Source organism: Ptychodera flava, chromosome 16 (assembly GCF_041260155.1).
Source record: "Ptychodera flava strain L36383 chromosome 16, AS_Pfla_20210202, whole genome shotgun sequence".
In the NCBI taxonomy this organism is placed as follows: domain Eukaryota; kingdom Metazoa; phylum Hemichordata; class Enteropneusta; family Ptychoderidae; genus Ptychodera; species Ptychodera flava.
In genome coordinates this window covers 5,224,973-5,247,479 of record NC_091943.1, presented here as the reverse complement: position 1 = coordinate 5,247,479, position 22,507 = coordinate 5,224,973, and the positions used below count along the sequence as shown (strand labels likewise).

Sequence of the window (22,507 nt, the reverse complement as noted above, 5' to 3'; positions counted from 1 at the left end):
TTGACTCTAAAAAATAAATACTGTACACCACTTGTCAATATGGACATGTAAAAGAAACAAGTTTCCACATCAGTGATTGTAACAGACACTTGCAATATAGAAGTTTACAAAATCACTACTCACACACAAACGCAAAACAACACAGTAAACATACCACTGGTCAACAAAATACACCGACAGTATTCAACATACAAATGCTAAAAAGAACATGTAAATATTAAAAATTCCATGACGTAAAATTATTCATATAATTGCATGATACACAGTGAGAAGCTGCCTTTGATGATTTTTCTTTTGCCTTACTTAAGGTTAGAAACTCACTGAGCATTCTTGAAAATTTTGAAATTGAGAAATGCCAAAGAAGAAAGATCACTCTGCAATATTTGAGTGAAGCAGCCTGGTGTAAGGTCAAAATAATCAAGCATGGTGTAAATAACTTACTTGTACCAGCAGTAGCCAGCAATAATCAAACCAATAACACCGAGGGCGCTGCAACATATAACAATTACTGCAAAGAAACGTAGTTTTCAGTTAGTATCGAAAACAAGGATTTGGGCATAGCAAACTTCTAAAATGTTGGGAGCCAGCTTTATACTGAGTTCATTTCAGGCTGAGTTCAAGCAGTGTTGTGTGTTATGGTTTGGTTTGATATACTGAGTATTAAGGTGATTTTCGTTCCCTCAGTTTTAGTATGACTGGCAATCAAAAGAAAACATAAGTTTTTTTCATGTATAACTGCACATGTTACATATGAGCCTACCTACATGCACATTGTATATAATTAGAATCCATATTACAAAAGGAAGCCAATGCAATTGCAAAAACATATAAGTAATGCTGTACTTGTTATAAGATCAGATTGCTTTGAACTGCCTTACCCAAAAACAGGAAATTACTAATATCGGTATCGTCTTTTTCTTCAACTTTGGGAGCAGTTTGTTGGGCATGTTGCGCATTGGATGACTTGGCATTAGTTTGTGCTGCAGCTTCAACTTCTACGTTGCCTCCCGCTGGATTCACCTCTTCATGTTGTTTCTCTTGAACTTCTATACTTATGTCTGTGTTCTTAGTGTCTGTTAAACAAAACAAAACAAAACAAAACAAAAAATGTCATCAATATACAAGCTATCACTTGGCTATTAAAGGTAATTTTCAGACACTGACTTTGAGAGTTCAGAAATTTACGTTCAATGGCACGTTTGGTCGATACATACCACCTACATGTACATGTGTTTTATAATATTACCGTCATAATCAACCTACATGTATTTTATAATAATACTATCATAATCACCATACAATGTACATAACAGGCCATCTCTATTGTTCGAATGATGTAACTGTATCCTAACCCAGGAAAAATCAAGACAAAAGTGTTATTATAGAGTCATTTCCTGTATATAATTTCTGAAACCACCTGAAGTCAAATCTTCTCCGTGAGCAATCTCCAGGGTAATTTACTGTCAAGGAAATGAAGTCTAATGATTTACCAATAAATTACACCACAGCAAACACATCCACCAAATGAATACTTTGACGGTTGATATTCTTCTCTAAGACAGTTGAGTGACTTTTACATAAAAATATATCAAAGTTCATTTCCTGATGACATTTCACAGAATAATTGAAAGTGAAAAGGTGTACTTTTGAGGTCTCACACTAATTAGATCTTGATGTTGAATCATATACCTATATTAAATACAGAATTACTTAAACACTTCCCTTCTACTTTAACCCCTTCAACAATAATGGTTTAGCCCAAACCTATTGTTACCAATGGAGATTATGGACCTGTTCACAGGGAATCGGGTTAAACAGGTTGAATATTTACATTATGATGGCTTTCAAAAGTAATACTGAAAAACAGATTTGTGACACCCATTTACTGTACAGTTATCTCCTTTAACTTAGCATTTCAAGAGTGAAAATGAGAAAATTGGTTTTCGATTGTAAAATTTCACTGGAAGTGAAAGCAAAGTCATTGTCCCGATTTCACCGGTAGACCATTGCATCACTGAGTGTATTTCATCAATATCTGATTCAAATAGCTCTCCCTATCCATTTCAGTGCATTTTTGGGAATGTACATACAAATGTCTATGTTTGTGTATTTGTATAGGTGTCTGTCCGTCTGTGAGCTCCTTCACAGCTGTCTCCTGAACAGTTTATCCAAGTAATTGTCTAACCTCTTCTGACCTGTGCATCAACCGAAATCATCAGCATATTACATATTTCTCAATCCTGACTACAGAGGGCAGACTACCTGAAACATTTATTTCACAGAACAAATGCCCTATTATTTGTTTCAAATGTCTGACTGTTTCCCATGCAGCCTGGTAAACATACAATAATGGTCTTTCAGTAAAGCTGTGAATCTGTTGAAATTTTTCTAAGTTACTATGGTTACTGAAAACATAGAATTGTATCATTCCTTCTCTACTGTATGTTTGTAGATGTACAGTGAGTTCATTTGCAGACGGAGTACTGAGATTTGCTAACGCAGCCAAATGTCTGACATTCAGTAGAACTCCTTGCAAAAGCTCTGTAATTATCTGCTTATTTCTACAACAATGACATCCTAATCAACCTGTGATGCCTCAACATCCACCAGTAGCATACTACGCCAGAGATAATGATGATAATGATGTAGAAGACGAAGATAAAAATAGTAAGAGTCATAAACAATTCAGGTTTCATCTCTTGTTAAGACTCTCTGTGAAAGATGACCTATCAATGTACTAGTTAGTTTTCCCTCATTCACTTTTACTTCTTAAATGAAATGTGAAAGTTAATGGTGTGTTCTATAAAGTAGAATTCTTCGAAATACACCAGGAGGATATTGAGTCTACCTGTGTGGTCTGTCAAAAATAGGAAGTCGCACAAAATAATAGTCAGCACAGTCTAATGAGATAATTATCAGCTGAATTTACCACTAGAATACAAACAACAAATGAGGGTGAATGACCCGACTGAAACTGCAGATTACCTCAAATACTGTCATCTTGCAGAAACTGATAAAAAGTTGAAATGATAATTTCATTGTGAGGGCACCCTGTCTGAATGATATCAGCATGTATGACAGAAGACACATTCAGTCATCCATCACACAGGTCTATTACTTTTTTATGATCTAATTACCACTGAAATTAATTGCGTCTAAAAATGTCAGAGCGAATGTTGTCAAAATCTACTAGATTAAATCTAGCTTCATATCATCAATTTACCGTCATTGTTCACACACGCGGGTGTTAGATCTGGGAAGTTTGTGTGGGTGCAGTAATTTCAAAATAGCGTGGGCTGATGAATCGAAATGTCAAACTTGGCAGATACTAGAAGATTGACACAAATGAATAAAAAGGTAAACATTACTGGGTCATATTTAGCAATCTTGCTCGACTAGAATATGGAATACCCTTGAATTATGTTATCTGTCTGCTTAAAAACTAAAAAGATATTGGATTTTATATAGTTCACAGTCCTTAAAGGCCAATCCTAAGCCTGTTCATTTCTTGTTAAGTGTGGGAGTAAATACCAATAATAAAATATTCTTCCTGAAAAATTTCAAAACTCTCGAAGGAAAAACTACTTCATTTAATTCCTCCTTCAAATAATAAAGTCTTTATTTGCCTGCCTGGTATGGATCCCTCTTAAAAAAAATGTTTTAGCTGTCTCTGCTTAAGGTAGTTACGTGCCCTGAAAGTGAAAGACTTCAAATATTGCTCAATGATACTTTCAACCATCTCTTACCAAATCAAGAATAGAAATCAGAGGTCGCCATGCAAAGTTTGGTACTAGAGAAACAAATTACCTGACATTTACTGATATTTTAAAATTCAAAATAGCTGCCACCCCTGCATTAAACTTTATGGCTAAAATAGAACTTTCAACTTCTGAAAAACTAAGACTGCCACAGTAAAAATTTCCTTATTCAAAGATCTTCAAAATGAGCCAACATAACTGATAGATCAGGAAAGTTTTGAAAAAATGTTAGAGTCTGAATATCTGTCCCTGAGGCGCATTCTACCTTGTTCAATTAAACACAAGGAATACATATCCACACCTATGACAGAGAAACAAGAGACTGAGGATGGCAAAATAGAAACGACTGATTGTGACAGTTGCTTTGCCTGACTGCTTGATAGAATTTCCATGCCCATCTGATTACATATCACATGATTGATAATTATACAAACAAAACGGTAGTCATATAATCACGATATGAGTCTGAATGAAAAATAGTTTGTTTCCTGTCATGGCCAGTGCATCCGCTGATGAAAAAATATGGTTTTAACATTTATCATATATACGGTAAAAGCATTATAAAATTAATGTCATGCATAGCCCTAGAAGAGTTGGCATGAGTGCTTGGAATCATTTTTTTGCCATTTGTATGCAATTACCATGTAACTTGAGGACATTAAAAAAAAATTCTGCAATTTGTCCAAATCAAATACAAATCTGAATCAATACTGGCAATAGTTTTATTGTCATTTACAAAATTTCATTACATTTTTATAACCAAAGCCAAACAAAAACACCGTGCCTAAAACAATATTTATAATGGTTACAGTCTACTGACTGTTTCCCTTCTCATATGCATGTGCCTCCCTCTGTAATTTTCTACACTGAACTCATCTTTAAGGTAAAAGCTTAGATTCAATTTAATAGTATCAATCAGAAATCAAACTATGACCGCAAACATGTCTTAGCAAATGGGACTGTCAGCATGAATGTAAACAAGGAATGCCATCAAAACATCACTGATGGAGGTGACTACCAAAAAATCATTTGACTTAACCCTTTGAGTGCTGTAATTTTTCCCACCAAAATTTTAGTGCAACATTTCTACCAATTTTTATTAATTTTTCAGCAATTTTTTTTGATAATTTTGGACTAATTAGACATCACATTTCATCGGCCACAGATTTTTATCAAAATTAGGGCAAAAATCTGAAAAAAATTGACTTGGGTATATTTCGTTAAGGCTATTGTAGGGGCTATTTTTAAACACTAACCGTGTAGTACCTTGTTTTCAGAGTTTGTCATCTTTTTGTTGCAGTAGATGGTAAAATGCAGTGCAGGGGGAAAACTGGATATTCGGTTGCCGTGGCGACAATTTCAGGGTTAAAAATATGAGGAAATTTGTGGCAAAGATATCTATTGAACGAAAAGTCATACAACAACCGAATTTTTTCTGTAGCATTCAGATGTATATGTATTACAATATGAACCTAAATCTATGACTGTATAAGATGTCAATATAATTAAATCATAGTCATCTCGGTAAGATGAAAATTAATAAATTTCACAACTTTCCGTCAAGTTTCTACTATGACATGATTGGATGACCTTGTTTTTTGAAGTTTGTTTTGTAAAGTATTTAATTTCACATATGTTGGCTGATTTTCATTGCATTCCAACCATTCTTTCAAGAGTTATTACTGCCACAAGAAACGAATGCAGTACAAAACACAATTGTTAGGAGTATTGGATTGAAATGTCTACAACATAAAGGTGGTACTCATACTTCATGCAAAGTTTATGACCTCAAAATAGGGTATTGGACAAGTTTAAATTGTCAGTTAGAATTCTATTACAAAAGCCTGATTGTAATTGCTTTCTAAGTGAAAAATGAACTGTTAATTATCAAAAAAACATTGATTTTATAATCAGCATGATAATGAAATTCATGTGAGATTCTTTACTTGTTATGTATATGGACACCATAACGTCTAATATGGTTTGTTTTCTGGTTTAATTGCTATACCTGAATGAAAATCTTCATATGCCTTACAGTAATATCCACACAAAATATAAAACAGAATCATTTGTTGCAAATTTCTTCCCGATTACTCATTGATCTGGCTTTTTTAGACTGCAATTAGTCTCAAACTCACAATTTCCACAACGCCATATTTTTACCTCTGAAAAAGCTGCTTCAATAAGCAAGCAAATGGTCACTACTTCATACATGATGCCATAACTCAACAAAGTTTTTAGGCAACCAAAAATAGCGATTACCTGTTTTGAATATATAATTAGACTAAATAAAATTTGACCAGGGGTCAGTGGGAAAAAAACGCGATTTTTCTCGATTTTAGTTAATATTTTTGAAGAATGATATAGCTTATTTGAAAGTATACATGTCGAGGGTGACAATGAAGGAAAAAAATAAAATTAGATTTTTTGAGCATTTTGACCGACATTAGCCCAGACGATGGCCTTAAGCGACAAAAGTTGACTTTGGTGCTCAAAGGGTTAATTGAATTGTACCGATATGCCAGTTCAAGATAGCTGAGAGAATATACTGAATGGCTATACCGGTATGTGAGAAAAAGTCTGCTTTTGTTTAAGTTATGCTACCACAGACAATTTACCTGTATCTGTGCTATGAATTATTATATATATAGAATAGGTATGGTGTATCATCTTTTGTCATGTTAAATGTGGACATAACTGTGATTTTTTTCATTAAAAAAGTCATTGAATTCTGCACAGAGTGCATGATCCTGAAGCTATGAATATTCATCACTAATAATGAGTTATTCTCATTGGTCATTAATGTATCTGGTACTGCATAAATTAATATCATTATTTTATACAATCCATCAGCAGGTGAATCTGTGGTGAATGCCAGGACACAGAATGAAAGGAAACATGGAATTAAACCAATTAATACTACTAGTATATCACTGCATTTGATGTTGAATTATAAACCTGAGTCTCATGAAAAGATTTGGATCCATGGCCTTTCCAAAGCTACTGACTAAACCATTTTTTAACAATTTGCTACATACATCATACTATAATTACAACCAGAAACACAACCTCAGCCGCAATCCTCTCTCCTGTAAAAACACAATGGACTGTGCAGGCATCTGAAGGAAGAGTTTGATGGAAGTAGGTGTCCATGGAAGTGACATCACTTGCTTTCGAACCATCATCATTAAACATCTCCATAAGTTCCTCATCCAGAGATAAAAACTAATGATTCACCAGTATATTTTGAGGATGGGCAATGCTTGGAATTCTGTTGAATGATGATACTTTCATGTTGACAAATCTACAAATAATCCTTACATGTACCTTAAAGCTTAAAAGGTATATTGTCACCTGTTCCAATTTTGCCACAGTTACCATGGAAAGAGAAAATCTAACCAATCACAGATTTTAAGCGGGTGGCCGCTTTTTAAAAACAGCGCCCTCACATGGGCATTTTGAATACCAAGGAACACCCCTTTGACCATACCGGTATATGGGCATATTTAGATTATAGGTGACTGTATACCTTTAATATTGTGGCTTTCTCCACTCATTGGTATTACTATTACACAACATAAGCAGTACTGGTACATGTCAATATTTGAATACATCGGTGACATCTTGTTTTTTTTATTTAATTCATCATCCAACAGGTATTGCCCAATAACAGGAAGAGGTACCCATAGCCCACTGCCTAGTGGAGCAATGAGGAATAAAGTGGCTTGCTCAAAGGCACAACACTGTGCTGGAATCTCAAACTAACCATCAATTACTCTGGATTTACTGGGATGAAACTCACCACCCTCTGATGGCGAGATCAGTACCCTAACCAGGGCTCCCGCTAAGTCACCAAAATGATTAGCCAACTCATTCGCCAAATCAAAAATCTTTTAGCCATTTTGAGTAACTTTTAGCCAGTTTATGATCTCAAGTGTGGCAACAGCTTTCTCGTCATCAGGAGTCCCTAATTTTACAAATCAAGATGTTTTGTATGATGTTCATGATGGTTTTTACACTAACGAAATATGTGTTTAGTTTTTGCATTTATAATCTGTGTTTTTATGACATTTCAGGGATAGAAATCCTTTCTCATTTTGGTGGTAAACTTTAAACACCAGAAATAAATTAGGTAGCAATTGAATTCTAAAAATCTGGTAGCAATGTTAAGTGTATATTACAAGAGGTACAGATTGAATATTTCTGCCACATTCAGTCAGTATTCACAGTATGATAGCTTGTCATAAGTTAAGTTACAGGCTTCTCATGTGGCAAATTTATGCAGTCTTCCATAACTAAATGTTTGAGCCACACAAGTAAAACAATTTTCCATGCAGAAGACAGCATTTATGGTATAGCACAATGGCAGTGTAGCTATGATTATTGTGGTATTTAAGGGCCCGGTTTTACTTGTATATCATAGTTGTGATCAAGCAGGCTGAAATAGCATCTTGAGTATAAGTACTTTTCTTGAGACAAAAAGGGCTGGGCCAAACAAAACTCTTGTAAAACAAGACACAACGATATATGTTCATTTACATTTCGCTGTTTGAGGGCATTCATTGTTTTAATGATTATGATAACATTTTAGCCAAGATATATTTTCATTTGATATTTTGATATCATCAAGAAATGTCTGGTGATGTTCACTTCTAGATTATTAAACTGGTGGAATCTACAAAAATATTAAAATCATTCAGAATCACATAATTTCTTGTATAAGTTATAGCAGTTTGAAAGTAGGCCGAATGGGAGTCAGTCAAGCTGAATGCCTAAGCAAGGCAGCAAAATTACCTTTCACCTATTGGACCACCCTAGGTGGTTTCTTGTGAACCATTATTGTGTAATTAGGGGGTCTTCATGAATGACATCACATGATGAGATGACCTAGACTTGACCTTTCAGAAAACCTCAGTTTTTCTCCTTTTCTTTTGTATTATGGCTCCGTTTGTGAAAGTTTCCTTTGAATTATGGTTTTTACTATCAAACTGAGTAGTTGCAGGCCAAATTTTGTGACAACTAAGTAGGTAAAACTTTTGATAGACTCAAGGACGATCCAGGACTCACAGAGGCAAAGCAGGCCTCAGTGTATTCATGGACCTTACGTTCATGATGTATTGTAGTATCGAACAGCAACAATGTTTGTTTTACGTACCAGGGAATTTGTAACTTTGTAGAAAGGAGATTAAACTGTTTCAATACATTGCAACTTTGTAGGAAGGAGGGTAAACTGTTTCAACATCTTACAACATTTTATTGTTAGGTGTAGTTTTCTGTTGAGGAGGTCTAAGAATTCAATAGCCACTACATTAGCCAAACAGGAATTTTTGTAGCCATTTTTAACTTTCTTTCGCATTTGGCGAATTGGCGAATAGGTAGCGGGAGCCCTGCCTAACCACTACCGGTACCCCACGGGGTGCCTCCCTACCAATAAGACTGTGTGCACTGGATTTAAAGTACAGTACATGTGCCATTAGGTTCGATTACATGACATACAGGGTGACAGGATTGAACAATGCAGTGCTATGTACAACAAGTCATTGTTGATGACACAGTCCCCTCTTGTTAATGAGTACTTTGATCACAGGTCCTCAGAGAGGATAGAGTCCTCTTCATTAGGCCTGTGATAAAAATACTTTGATACAGATGGCACTCAATGGCCAAGAATGAGTTCCATGGTGATGAATTGAAAACATAAAACCAATGTAGGCCACTATCCTATCGGTTGAAACATGTCTGAGTTATAGATCTGTACATGAAAAAATTGTAATAAAATGGCCACCTGGCGGCCACATTGGATTTTATCAGAAAACAAATCAACGTGCATCTGTATGACATATGAAGTAATCCTTGTACCAAGTTTGAATGAAATTGCTCACGGCATCTCTGAGATATCTGCGTGAACGGAGGGACGGACGGATGCACATACGCACACACAGACGCACGGACATAACCAAACCTATAAGTCCCCCCGGACGGTGTCCATGGGGACTAATAATGTATCACCATGGTGGTCTGTTACACCAAAAATGTTAGGATTTCATTTTATCTTTTATTAGAATTATGTACGGTATACAGTAAGATTTCTGAAATCTTTGAGTCAGACTTCATTATGTGTGGTCCTGCTATTCATGTAAATTTAACCTGTACAATTTCCTCTGTATGAAAAAGATTACCCATGTGACAGGGAATTGTCTGGCCAGCGAGGGGGGGGGGGGGCATTCTGATTATTATCCTCTACCTGATGTCTTTGATGTCTTCTGGGAATAGCCGGTAATGAAATTATAAAACAGATTTTAATACTTACTTGTACAACAACAGAAATGTTACAATTTTTGAGCAATCTCTGCACCATATCAATAGAGAGATAGTGGTTAGTTTTTAATATCACCATGGTGACTACTGTTTACCGTTTATTGCTCTTTGCCATGTGACAATGAACAGGCATATAAGATAGTCATATTGAAGCTTATATTGTATTGAAAGTAGACGGAATACCCTTTGCAGTGTACAGCGTACCGGTACTATAGGAAACAAAATTATCAGACTTTGCTGTCACAGCTCTTCACTTATTGCTACAAAGATGCAGCTCAACAAGGGCATGGAAGATTTGGAAATCTGAAGAGGGCCAAATGTTTTGAGGCTAATTTTACAGTTCAAAACCCACCTTCTCACTTTAGTATAAAGTGATGGAATCATTTCACAACAGATATCGTACACATGCATTTAACAGTAATTTGATGGGATGGGATGCGATGCGATGCTAGAAAGCATTGAGTTACCTTCCTACATGTACAACTTAACTTTTTGATGCAAGAGTTCATCAGCTTCAAGTAATTGGTAATTTCACCCTATAGCCACTCAACCTATAGTCCACCCTAATGCTATCAAGGATGTTCATGTACATATACATGTAGGTGGACATTTTTTTGCATTATAACAAGGTTGGAAGGGTTACACTTTCCTCAGACCCAAGTATTTTGTACCTTTCGCAATCAACCAGTGGACCAACCCAGCTGCTGTTAAGGGTAGATGTGGATCCTTGTACATGGTGACAGGACTGAACAATTGGTTAAACCAAATTTCACATGGACCACAGTACCAGTACAAAGGAAACCACATGCACAAATGCTCACAGAAATACATGTATTTCCATACACATTTTTACACATTGGTTTGCTTGTACCACCATCACATGATCTCTTGGGCATACTGAGTCTGTAGAACACGTGGGTCTTTTTCATTAGACGTCCTTCATAAGGCGTCCTTTTCATTTCAGTAGAACCATTCGAACTCATGTACTTCGACTTTCACTATTACCTGTCATGTGAACTTTCCACGTACACACATGCATGCACTTACCGGTACTAAAGTCCGTGTTGTATCATGTTGTATTTCTTTTCTATGTCATGCAAATCATAAGCAATTTTTTGTATAATCTTGGTGATAGCTTTACAGTAGGTAGCAGCCACATACAAGCTTTGGCCTATTTTTTTTCATTTGTTCAGACCTATCACATGGCTGTCATGTGACTATGTAAAGTAACAATCATTGACATCTCACCTCCGCTTGCTGTATCTGATGTTATATGTGCCCTTGCAACAAGTGTGTCTATTTCATCATCTGCAACAACTTTTCCTGCAATACAAGAGACAAAATCGACATTAGAGTTGCAACAAAAATTATTAAAATTATTATTAATATTCCAATTGTGCAACACAAGAATATGAAAGGCATTTTTATCACATCTACAAAAAACAAAATGTAAAACTCTATGAACGCCAGTAAAGCAGGTATATCATGCCGTATGATTTAACTTCATGTCAACAAATGTTGTCATTGATGGTTGATAACAATATCAATCTTTGATTAATTCCACAATATGCTGACACAGAAAGATTAGAAAATTTATGACAAAACTTGGCACGCCACAGCTGTTGCAACCAGTGGCCTGCAGACAGCTTTGAGCAACCTCTGAAAATACTGATAGAGTATTTGCGACTTTTGTTGATTGTTTACGTAACATTACAGGCCAGACAAAGCTGTAATTCAGAAAAATCATCACATGACCAAGCATGGGACCTTGCCTTGTATAATTGTAAAAAATCATTTTGTCAGCATCAAATGGAAAATAATATAATTTGACAAAATTGGGTCAGGCTATGAAATGGATGAACGTCACAGGACTATCAGCTGTGCCTGTGTATTTGTTGACAATGGCAATCGTATCTATCACATTTTGCACCATTTCCTCAACTATGGTAATTTTAAAGAAATTCTTGAAAAACAGATGTGTGTTTACTTGCCTATAAAGATCAAGGCACATGGAAATGTAAACACAAGTACATATTACCATATTTGGAGTCTAATCATTACTGTTTTATGTTCAGTGAAATTGCAAAAGACACAACTCCATCAAAACATTCCCGTTGTACCATATGTTACCTCCTCTAATCTCCTAAAAGCTATCTTTATTATCCAAAGAACTTCCGAGCGGACACAATTAATGCACACACTGTCCTAGCCTGTGACATGCGGTATTATACAGATTGTTTGACTGCAATAACACTGAATGCATTTTGAAGTTCACTTTCTTCACAAATAGAATCAATAATCCGATAAACACCTCAACATGAAGCATTTTTCTTCATGTACATACTGGTAGCCACAAACTATAATTTCAACTTTATTTCAAAGAATGCATAGTACCACATAAAAATATTCATTTATTTTCTAAATCGTCATCATAAGTATCTTCTGGTTGATATGTTTTAGTTTGTAAGTGTTCTGAATGTGACATCCCTTGTACATGCATAGGTCAAATATAACAAAAGTATTTTTTACAAGGACCTCTGACTATAGGTACATTGTATTTGACCAGAGGTTATATGTTTCATATATCAATGTAGTCTAGTAAATTGCCTCTGTATTCATACTGTATCTACATTTACAACTCTTCTTGGTATATTTAATCTCATGATTTGCTGTATAAAACATGAAATATAAACAATAACAAAGTTTTGCATACTGGTTTGGTGAGATTATGAGCTGAGTGGTTGGATTTTTGACACTGATAGTTTGAGGCACTTTGTTTGCATCTTTACCAACAGTATGTGTTATTTTTCACATCCGACACACCATATTTTATGGTGAGCTAGAATAGTTGACCTAATCATTGGTGAGTTGCTACTTTCATTCACCCACACAGTATCAGATAAAAGTGAGTAGGTATAGACACAGGAAATGATGAGAAATATTATAGATCTGGTAGTACACCAACGTGTGTGTAGGCATGGGGAAAATGTCCGATAGTTGATTGACCGTAGAGGTACGCTGTTTTATATTCAAAAGTCAGTACTCGATGCTTAAAATACAGAGAATGATGAGAAATGAGGGAGTTGTTAAAAAAAAGGCTAAAACACAAAATAAAATACAGAGGCAATTTAGCAGGGTGTTTTATGGATGTATCGCTACAACTATAAGCTCGCCACACTATTTGCATATAGCTGCATTTCAGTACAGCTTAATCCTTGATGTAAACAAGTGAGCAAATTTTGCATCCAACATGATCTGGTGTTTAATGGTAGGTAAATCCAGTGTGTGAAAAACAGCACACTGCACAAATTGAAACATATCTAGAACCACTGTGATAGTGTCCCTTGAACATTGCCTCATGGGTTTATAAGCAAATTGGTAAATTTCCGTGCATGTTCAGCCATTATGTATGCTACAACATACCGGTACACAGTGGACCCCGGAGTGAGAAGAGTCTATGGCCATACATGTACATGTAGGGAGATCTGCCATAAAATAATGCTAGTAAACCACAAAAATAGATTTTTAATGTCTTGCATAATCTTTCATTTTTGTTGAACAAATCTCATAATGAATTTCAGTAAATATCGAGGTTCCCCAGTCCAGGTTCCCCCTAGGAATATCAGTGCAATCCTATTAGGCTACACCAGAAATGGTACAGGTGTTCTCAAACCAATTTGTGTTTATGTAATGTTCCTTTAACTTTATGAAAAATCCTGGAAACTAACAGTACAAATTTTCATCATTGTATAGAAATCTGCTTCACTACGTTTGTGAATTTTCATTATCAAGTGGTTTTTGAATCAACAACAAACTTTTCCTTCTCTAGTAAGAACCCTAAAATACAGTATGCATCTTCCAATATCAGTGCCTGATCATTCTATTAATAGAAATCCATTCCGCAGGGAAATAATGTTATACAGTGCAGTTATCCTATCTGTATTAAAATTCAACAGCTGTAGGAAAGTAATTCACAGAGCAGAGCTGTGAACCTCAGATTCCCGATAGGCTATGTGAATGCCTGAATAGCTGCTGTGATGGTGATGTACTTTCGTTGTACTTTAAAACCACATTGGATCTCTGGAACGACACAAGTACATCATGCGATGGGAAGACAAACAGTGTTCTCGAAATCAAAACATGAGATACTGGAAACCCAGGAACTGGAGATAAAAATTTCCACATCACTGAATGTTTTTCTGACATCAACAGAGACCACCCTTGAAATAGGATGGCAACGTCTGACATCATCTGTAACCATAGCAACAGGAGCAGATGATACAACTATTATTTTCATAGAAGGACAATGTAAACACTGGTTATTGAATCATTATGGTTTTGCTCTTTTTGATATCTTTCACTTTAATGTATAGTGAAACACGAAATCATTTCCTAATGTCACGTTTGAATCATTTTTAAAGCACGCCTTTGCTTGAGGTCAGCCCATTAATTATACAAGTTTTCCCAATTGTATTGGTGAAAGGGCAATTTTTAACAAAACTGACTTATATGTGAAGAAATACAGCTGGTATACCTGGGTTCCTACACTTTCCCTGTTTTCAGTTGTAGCTATTAGGGTTCAAGTTTGATACCAATATCCGAAATCTATACTATAGGACATTTGAATTCATAAATTTCAAATGGGGAAAAATTCACCAAGGTCATAATATCTCATGATTTCAACAACGTGACAGACCAGATTAATATGTTGCTAATGTTCAGAAACCTGCCAGGTGAATCACGTCTTGAACAAACAAACCACTACGTCATCAAAATTGTGTGGAGTCAGCCATACCTAATTAGAGCCAGGGGAGTTTGGATCCAAATTTTGGTGTACATGTAGCTATTGTTGCTGTTGTTTTGTAAGACCCTGCTCTAAATGAGACATAACTCACACGTGACAAATATAATTGTTATAATTGTTAATTGTTGTTTGGACAGAAAAGGCGTCCAGGCTGAAATCTTCCAATGTTTTTTGCAATTTACTTTATCTTGCTGGAAAATCATCATAAACAGCTGTTTTTCAATATTTCAGAATTGTATTTTTTGTACCAAGTATTAAATCTGGTCAAACTGTCAAAGCTGTAGCAATAATAAGAACAGTGACTGAGCCAAACCAAAGGTATCTGTGATAGGGTGAGTAGGCACATTGATGCAGAGGAGTGTTTACATACAATATCTACCCTTGCTAGGTTGAGCAGAATGTGAAAGAACTATGATGAACCCAATCTGATTAAAATCCGATGTAGTGATGGGTCGGTCTTTTACGCTATTGTATTACGCTCTTTTTTGCTGTCCTCACCTCACTGTATGATAGCGTAAAAGACTGACCCATCACTACATTGGATTTTAATCAGATTGCAATGAACCATGTACTGGTACATGTGATTGGAAAGGTACAGAAGTGGTGAAATCCTACAACATGAACCATGTCTACTGTAACTATACTGTTTGCCTGGATGGCATGGTTGTTACCTGTATTTACATATTATCAAACATGCTAATAATTAAAGTCAGACACATGTATCCCAGGGCAGTGACCGCAATTTGTGAAAAGTAGCATTATACAACCTCAAAGATGACTTTGCAAAATCAGATCAAGCAATCCAAAATATGACTTCACCAGATCACAGTCCTTAATACACGTACATAAAAATTTCTAAGGTCTAGATTTGGCAATTTTGGCATTTAAATTTTTGTATCATTTCAGCATTTATTGAATCATTTGCATATTTTTGAGCCATGACGTTATTAATCTTTTAAATTCAATTCTTGACCAAAAACACATTTAAATACTTAGTTTCAAGTTGATATGTGCCGCTGTTTCTGAGAAATTCAGTGGACAGACAGAACGGCATACATACAGTTTTGAAAAAACTTACATGTACATGCACACACACACACACACAAACATGCATACCTGGTACATACATACAGACAGATGACTGATACCGGACAGCTATATTGCCCCTAGAGCTTATTTTCCATAGTCTATTAATATACATTGATTTTAATACAAAAGCACTACAACTACCCAGTATACAGATTACTACCAGTACAAGGGAAGCCACATACGGTACTGGTTGTGTGTCCACAAGACAAGATCAGCGAGATAAAGAGAGCCTAGCTGAAATGATGCATTCCTCTCTGTCTTCACCAATACAAAACGTATTCCATTGGGTTATATTTCACTATTATTTCCATATAACATGATGAAATACATCCATCATATCTGTGTGTATACGAGTGTATGAGAGTGACGGTATGCACATCGTGTAAACATAGTGGTATATTTCTAATAAAAAATGTCAACTTGATAACAAATTTGATCATTTTTTATTTGACTTGCATTCAGCAAAAGATTATGTCCTAAGTAGTTGAAAATCTTTCACACCATATGATTGACATGGGTATAAATATTAATACCATACTACTAAAAGGAACTCTCTAGCACAAATTCTTTCATAACAATGTGATAAGCATTAGCTTCATATTCCTAGTATGCTTTTTGGCTTCCTCCATATTCACAGAGTTTTCAACAAAACATTAGTTATATGCTAATGAAAATGACTTCACAGATAAAAATGAAGCACATGATGAGACTTAGACGGTGACACTATTCTCTCTATGCTCTGATAGAAATATACATGAAAAATGTTGCCACAACATATGATCATTCCCCAATTTCAAATCAATGTAGCTACATGTATGTCACAGTCTATACCTCACACAATAATCATTTTACTCACAGGTAATCATATTACTTGTATCAATTTAAGTCTTTCCTACATCTAGTTCCTGGTCAGTCAGGATCATCACCATTTTATGATGCAGACTACATAATACTGTCTTTATCACATATCTGCTCTGAGGAGCAGAATACCTGGCACTGAGTTGAACAAGTTACAATGTGTCATTCTTTTGACACAAATTTCTTCATCTTTACTCTCAAGTATAATTTACTTCAATAAGTTGCATTTACAGAATTATTCTACACCGAGTTTGTTCAGTTATTGTTGGCATTGAGTTTTGTATGGTATGACAGATATGAACTTCTGACTGGAACTAGATACTGCTTCAATTCAGCAATGCACAATGCATTGTAAAATCTAATAGCATATTCACACAATAACTCTAACAATAACACTCTATTATCCTGTCTGTCTTGAAAGGGATTAACAAGTAATTACACAAATTAGATTAGAAAGTAATAAGATGATTGATTATATGGAGAGGAAAAATGAATACAGCTGTACGTGATGGTACATATGATTGACAAATGGGTTGCACTCACACTGTTATTACAACATTTACCTAGATCGTCAGATTGCGCAGCTCTGGCGTATACCGGCCCTTGGCTGGAGAATGAGACCAGAAGAACCAGGACAAGTGAAAGAAGCATGGTGACTGAATTAAGTCCCATCGTGTGGATCTAGGACATCCTTGGCTGTATATCAGTACTGAAATCCAGCATGTGTGCCCATAGACTGGGCAAGCACCACGGAAAATATGTCACAAGGATTGATTCGCTTCCAAAATCGATGTGCACGGCTACAAACTGCTATTGTTGGACCTTAGGTAACAGCTGCTGACATACACACAGACTAGTCCATTTACGCTGATGGGGGTTGTAGCTTTTGACTTTTGAAAGTGCTCTCCCATAAATCATGTAAATGGCTAGCTTATAAGCAACTTGTGTACATGAAGTATTTTTTGTACTTTTTGTTCAAAACAAATTGATTGTTATCAGCAAATACTGTCAATCATAATACTTTTACTATAATTCATATTTGGCCATCTGCCAAACATGCTCAATCAAAATGGCTGCATGCAAAGAGATGAAAACTAAGAAATCATAATAGATGGTAAGGAAAGGCAGAAATTTCCTTAGAACTGCAATGAATAAGAACATCAATAATCCTGTTATAATTGACACTTTACAACTCCTAAATTAGCAGTCATCAATAAAAACTCGATCCTGTTGCTAGCGTGGATTTCAGAAATCTCACCCAAATATCCTCAGTTAATATCACTGGCTAATCTTCATGTTTCAAATTACTAGCCAAAAGGCATAATTGAATGAAACAATAAAAAGGTTAAGTGACTGCAACAGTTCTGGCTTTGGAGAATTTCCTTGCCACTATTAATAATAAATGAAGTATTTTAACTTGCTTCCGTTCATTGATTACCTGGGGCTGAGTTTAGCTGGGCACATTGAAATGACCACAAACAGCACAATGGAACACTTGTATTAATTCTCTTTGTCAATTGTTTCAAGTTCTGTTCAAACATGATAGATTTCCTGCAGGAATAATAGTATACACCCAACTGGCAAACAGTGCCACAAAATGATTTACATGTTTCAACAAATTTGGGGAGTGAAATTAAAGTTGTAAATCTTTTCTTTTGCTGAGAACCCTGGCAAAGCTACCGGTACACTTGTATAGACTTGTTTACTGACTTCAACAAATCTAGCTTTCTATAATTATCCTACTTATATGTCTTGAAGGAGTATCATTAACAAATCATTGGCTTAGAAGTTAGGAGTATATTTGCTTTGAAGTTAAGGCTTATCATAAGCTTTCTTATATGGCAAATCCTTCACTAAAAGGATCAGTAGTTGAAACTTTTGCTGATTTTTTGTACCATTGTTTTTAACGTCAATTAAAGTTTCTTGTTCTACTCCCTAAATAAATAGTATTCAGCTTGTCAACTCAACCTGTACACATGTAGACTGCATTGTTATTGTCGACAAGTTAAATCTGAATTCATTCTTTTTGAATTTATAAATCAAGTAATATTTTTATTTTATCACATTTTTTTCTTTGCTGCACTCATCAATATATCCTTCTATATATTTATTTATTTATTATTGATTTATCTAATTTGTAGTGTAATTCATTTTTTTAATGTTACATTATAAGGTAACATTGTCAGCATTATAATACTTTACTTTTTTTTCTCTTCACAAGAATCCTTTTATCTTGCTTTCTATGTAATAATTATTGCATAGAACACGATTGGAACTAATTTGGGATAATTGGATGGTGAAGTAATGTCGGTTTAATCTGCAAATGTGACCTCATCCACTTTTCCTTTTAAGTTACACGCTTGTTTTTATGAGTAATTTGTAATATTGCAATATTCAGCTATAGAGCACCTAACACTTTTGATAAATTTGAAAAATAAGAACATACAATTATCCCAAATTAGTTCCAATCGTGTTATTGTCAGTGGTTTTATTACTGCATGCTTTTTAATTATCTTTCTGATGAAATAAAAAGTTCCCAAAATCAAATTGCTGTTGTGTAAGTGTAAGTAATTTGGGATATTGTTCTTTAGATATGTAGAAGGTAATTATTGGCACAATGTGCAAAAGAACAATAGCAACTCAAGACAGGTCAAATGAAATGTGACCTGGATAATACCTTAGCATTTTCATCGACTGCAAGTTTCACATCTTGACTTTCTTTCAACATTTAGAGAAAAATTTACAGCAGTTCATTAGTAATTGGACATTTTAATTACCTTGTTTGACAGAGATTAGCTTTTTCAAATCATGAAGCAATGACAGTTTGAGGAGAATCCATTTCTCTCAATTTTTTAAGATCAACATTTATTTTTGTCAAAGAAAATAAAATTGTAGCAATATTGGATGATGAAAGATTCTACTTTTGGTGCATACAGTAGATATATGCAAATTTATGGAAATATGACAATTTTGTTGCAAGGCCAGAAATCATTGAAAAGTCTACTGGATGTAGCAAGCATTGTAATGGTGTCACTGGGGTGCTCTCATTTGATGCAGTTCAACCGTATGTTTGCTATTTAACCTGCAGCATATTTTTCAATTGTACAAACAAAACTCAACTGCGTATTCAGTGCCAGTATTTGTATACCACTTCATCCAGTGACGTCACGAACAGTTCACAAATTCAATCAGATTTCAAAGTATTCTTCTGAAGAGCAATTTTGGAATTTTCATGATTTTTTTGGGTCAGTCTCTTTATATCTCCTCTTTGCATACTTGAAATTTAAATGCTGCAAGTTGAAATTTTTACAGACAACTTAAACGATAGAAGAAAACTGAAATTTTTTCTTCTTCAAAATCTGGGCTGGATTTAATGCAATGGAATGACAAACCAAACATATTTTACCTATTTACATGACCTGTCATACTCTGAGTTTTGTGTAATAAAATAGTATTGTATCCATTTATCAATAGGAATTATGCATACAGAATTACACACCAAAATATGATTTTCTGATATCTACATGCTATTGTAAAGTAGTCCATCTTGTTAATATCATGAGAGTGACTACAAAAGCTTATTAAGTAATTTTATGGTTTCATGGCCTTCAGCGACCTATTTTTGATAACTTTGAAAATGATTGACATGCTGTACATCCCATGAGCCTTAATTAAATACATTTTGATTTTCGATAATGCCTTTAAAGGTGTCACATGCATACATGACCATACATGTATATAACAGGTGACAAATGAAACTTCAAAAATGCAACAGATCAGCTGGCAGAGGACTTAAAACCTGTCATTGATTTGTTCATGTCCACCAGCACACACTAATTTCCATGCTGCATATCCCATGAGCCTTCATTAAAAATATTTTGATTTCTGATAATGTTTTTCAAGGCTAGTTTCCATAGCAATTCACAATATCAACATTGACTCATACATACTCCACTTCACTGATAGCATTTACATTTGTAATTGAGTTTTGGAAACTCCAATTACTTTGATTGACAACTTAAGGATACCTCAAAATCAAGTTGTACAAGCTAACCTGTTTGCAAACGTGTCAGAATGTGTAAATGTGTTCCCTTTAAGTTTAAAACATGAAATATGGTGTCAGTATGATATATGGATCACACCAGAACTTTGCACTTACATCTTATCATCTTGCAATCACTCTTATATCATGATGTTCACAAGCTTGATGTCCTTTAAAACTTTGAAAACCATTAAAATTTTACTACCTAGTGTTTCCAAAAAACTAGAAACAAACAAACAAAAAACAAACAAACAAAAATGTAGGCAGTACCAAATAAGTGTAGAAATATTAAAAATTCACAGCTATAACGTTAGATATTGGACAAAATTTTCTCAAATTTTATCATGGTTGAAGAGATGATGGTTTGTTACATTCTCCATGGGCAAACTGTATATTGAGAGTTTTAAACCTTTCAGATCTCGCCAGTAAGAGTACAGACAATACATACAGAAATCTAACATTTTCAAGAACCACATATGGTGTAAAAATAGGCTCTGAGGAAATGAAATTCTTGTAAGCAGTGATACACATGGATTGAGGAAAATTTTGGCTCAACAGTCTAAATTCCCATGGGGAATATACATACTTTCATTTGTACCACCACTTGATGTTTATGACACAGATTTTCAAAAACATTCATGAAAACTTGAGGCAAAGTTTTTAATTTTCCAATTCATACATTCATGGGTATTGGTGAGTTGCAGTTACCATGGAAATGCCATACAAGGCATCAATTTCCTCCAATGAACACCTTCCCACATCAGATTTGTTGTTAAACTGCAAAATTACCAATAATCAAAAGAATACATCTACACTGCTATTGGAAATGTCAATGCAATTCTCACATGGTATCTTTTACATTATAACAATGCTAATGTGACATTTTAGCAAAACATCTACACGTATCTTTAAATATTGTATTTTTCATGAACAACATCATGTGAGATGGAGGATGCAGTTCTACCGGTTTATTAACTTGGGATTAGAGAAGTAGAATTTATTGACATACATCATGCATGCAGAGACACTCCTCAATATTTGGCAAAAAAAATTCATTAGTTTTCCGAGAGGATCAATGTATGTCCACGGGGTTTCAAACAAATTTCAATAAAAAAACATGTCACTATCAAGCTAACATTTATACAGAACAGAATCACCTGAGAAAGCAAATTTACCTCCCAAATATTAAGCAGAATCTTCACATAAAAAAGTTAATTAAGACTTTACCCTAGGCAATATCCATTTTATACAGACTCCTTTAATGTCACATCAATAAAACCACTTCATGTAACTGTGATTAAGACAACTTTATGTGTTCAATTTTCACAAAGAAACATTCTCTGACATTGTACTAAAAACATAAATTTGCCATGTAGGGTAAATTGAAGCTGTTCTGGATGAAAAAGTAAATCTTAATTTAAAAGCACGTTTGTATGCCAATATGTGTAAATGGTCATGCCCATTCTGGCACTGTATGATGCTGTTAGGTTTAGTTAAAGCGCCCTCTAGGGGCCAAAACCCTAAAGCGCACATCACAAGACCAACATAGGAGTAACATCATTCAGAACACTGCACTGCTTGCTGTATCAATTTCAGTGTTGCAAACTAATTACCATAAACTGAGTCTATTACCATTGACCT

At 34.9% G+C, this 22,507-nt stretch overlaps 1 protein-coding gene across 2 annotated transcripts in view; it reads right to left on the bottom strand.

Annotated features, from left to right (window-relative positions):
- The window catches only part of LOC139152608 (neural proliferation differentiation and control protein 1-like), a 99,503-nt gene that overhangs the window by 42,321 nt on the left and 34,675 nt on the right, over nt 1-22,507 (bottom strand). Inside the window, exons 1-4 of one of the 2 annotated variants that reach the window (XM_070725848.1) lie at nt 17,388-17,693; nt 11,322-11,396; nt 879-1,073; nt 442-508 (exon numbers count right to left, since the gene is read on the bottom strand). In XM_070725848.1, the coding sequence (XP_070581949.1) occupies nt 442-508; nt 879-1,073; nt 11,322-11,396; nt 17,388-17,496 (446 nt within the window). In that variant the 5' untranslated portion in view covers nt 17,497-17,693. Of the gene's footprint in view, nt 1-441; nt 509-878; nt 1,074-11,321; nt 11,397-17,387; nt 17,694-22,507 lie in introns of those variants that run through there. The other variant, XM_070725847.1, reaches the window with a different exon arrangement.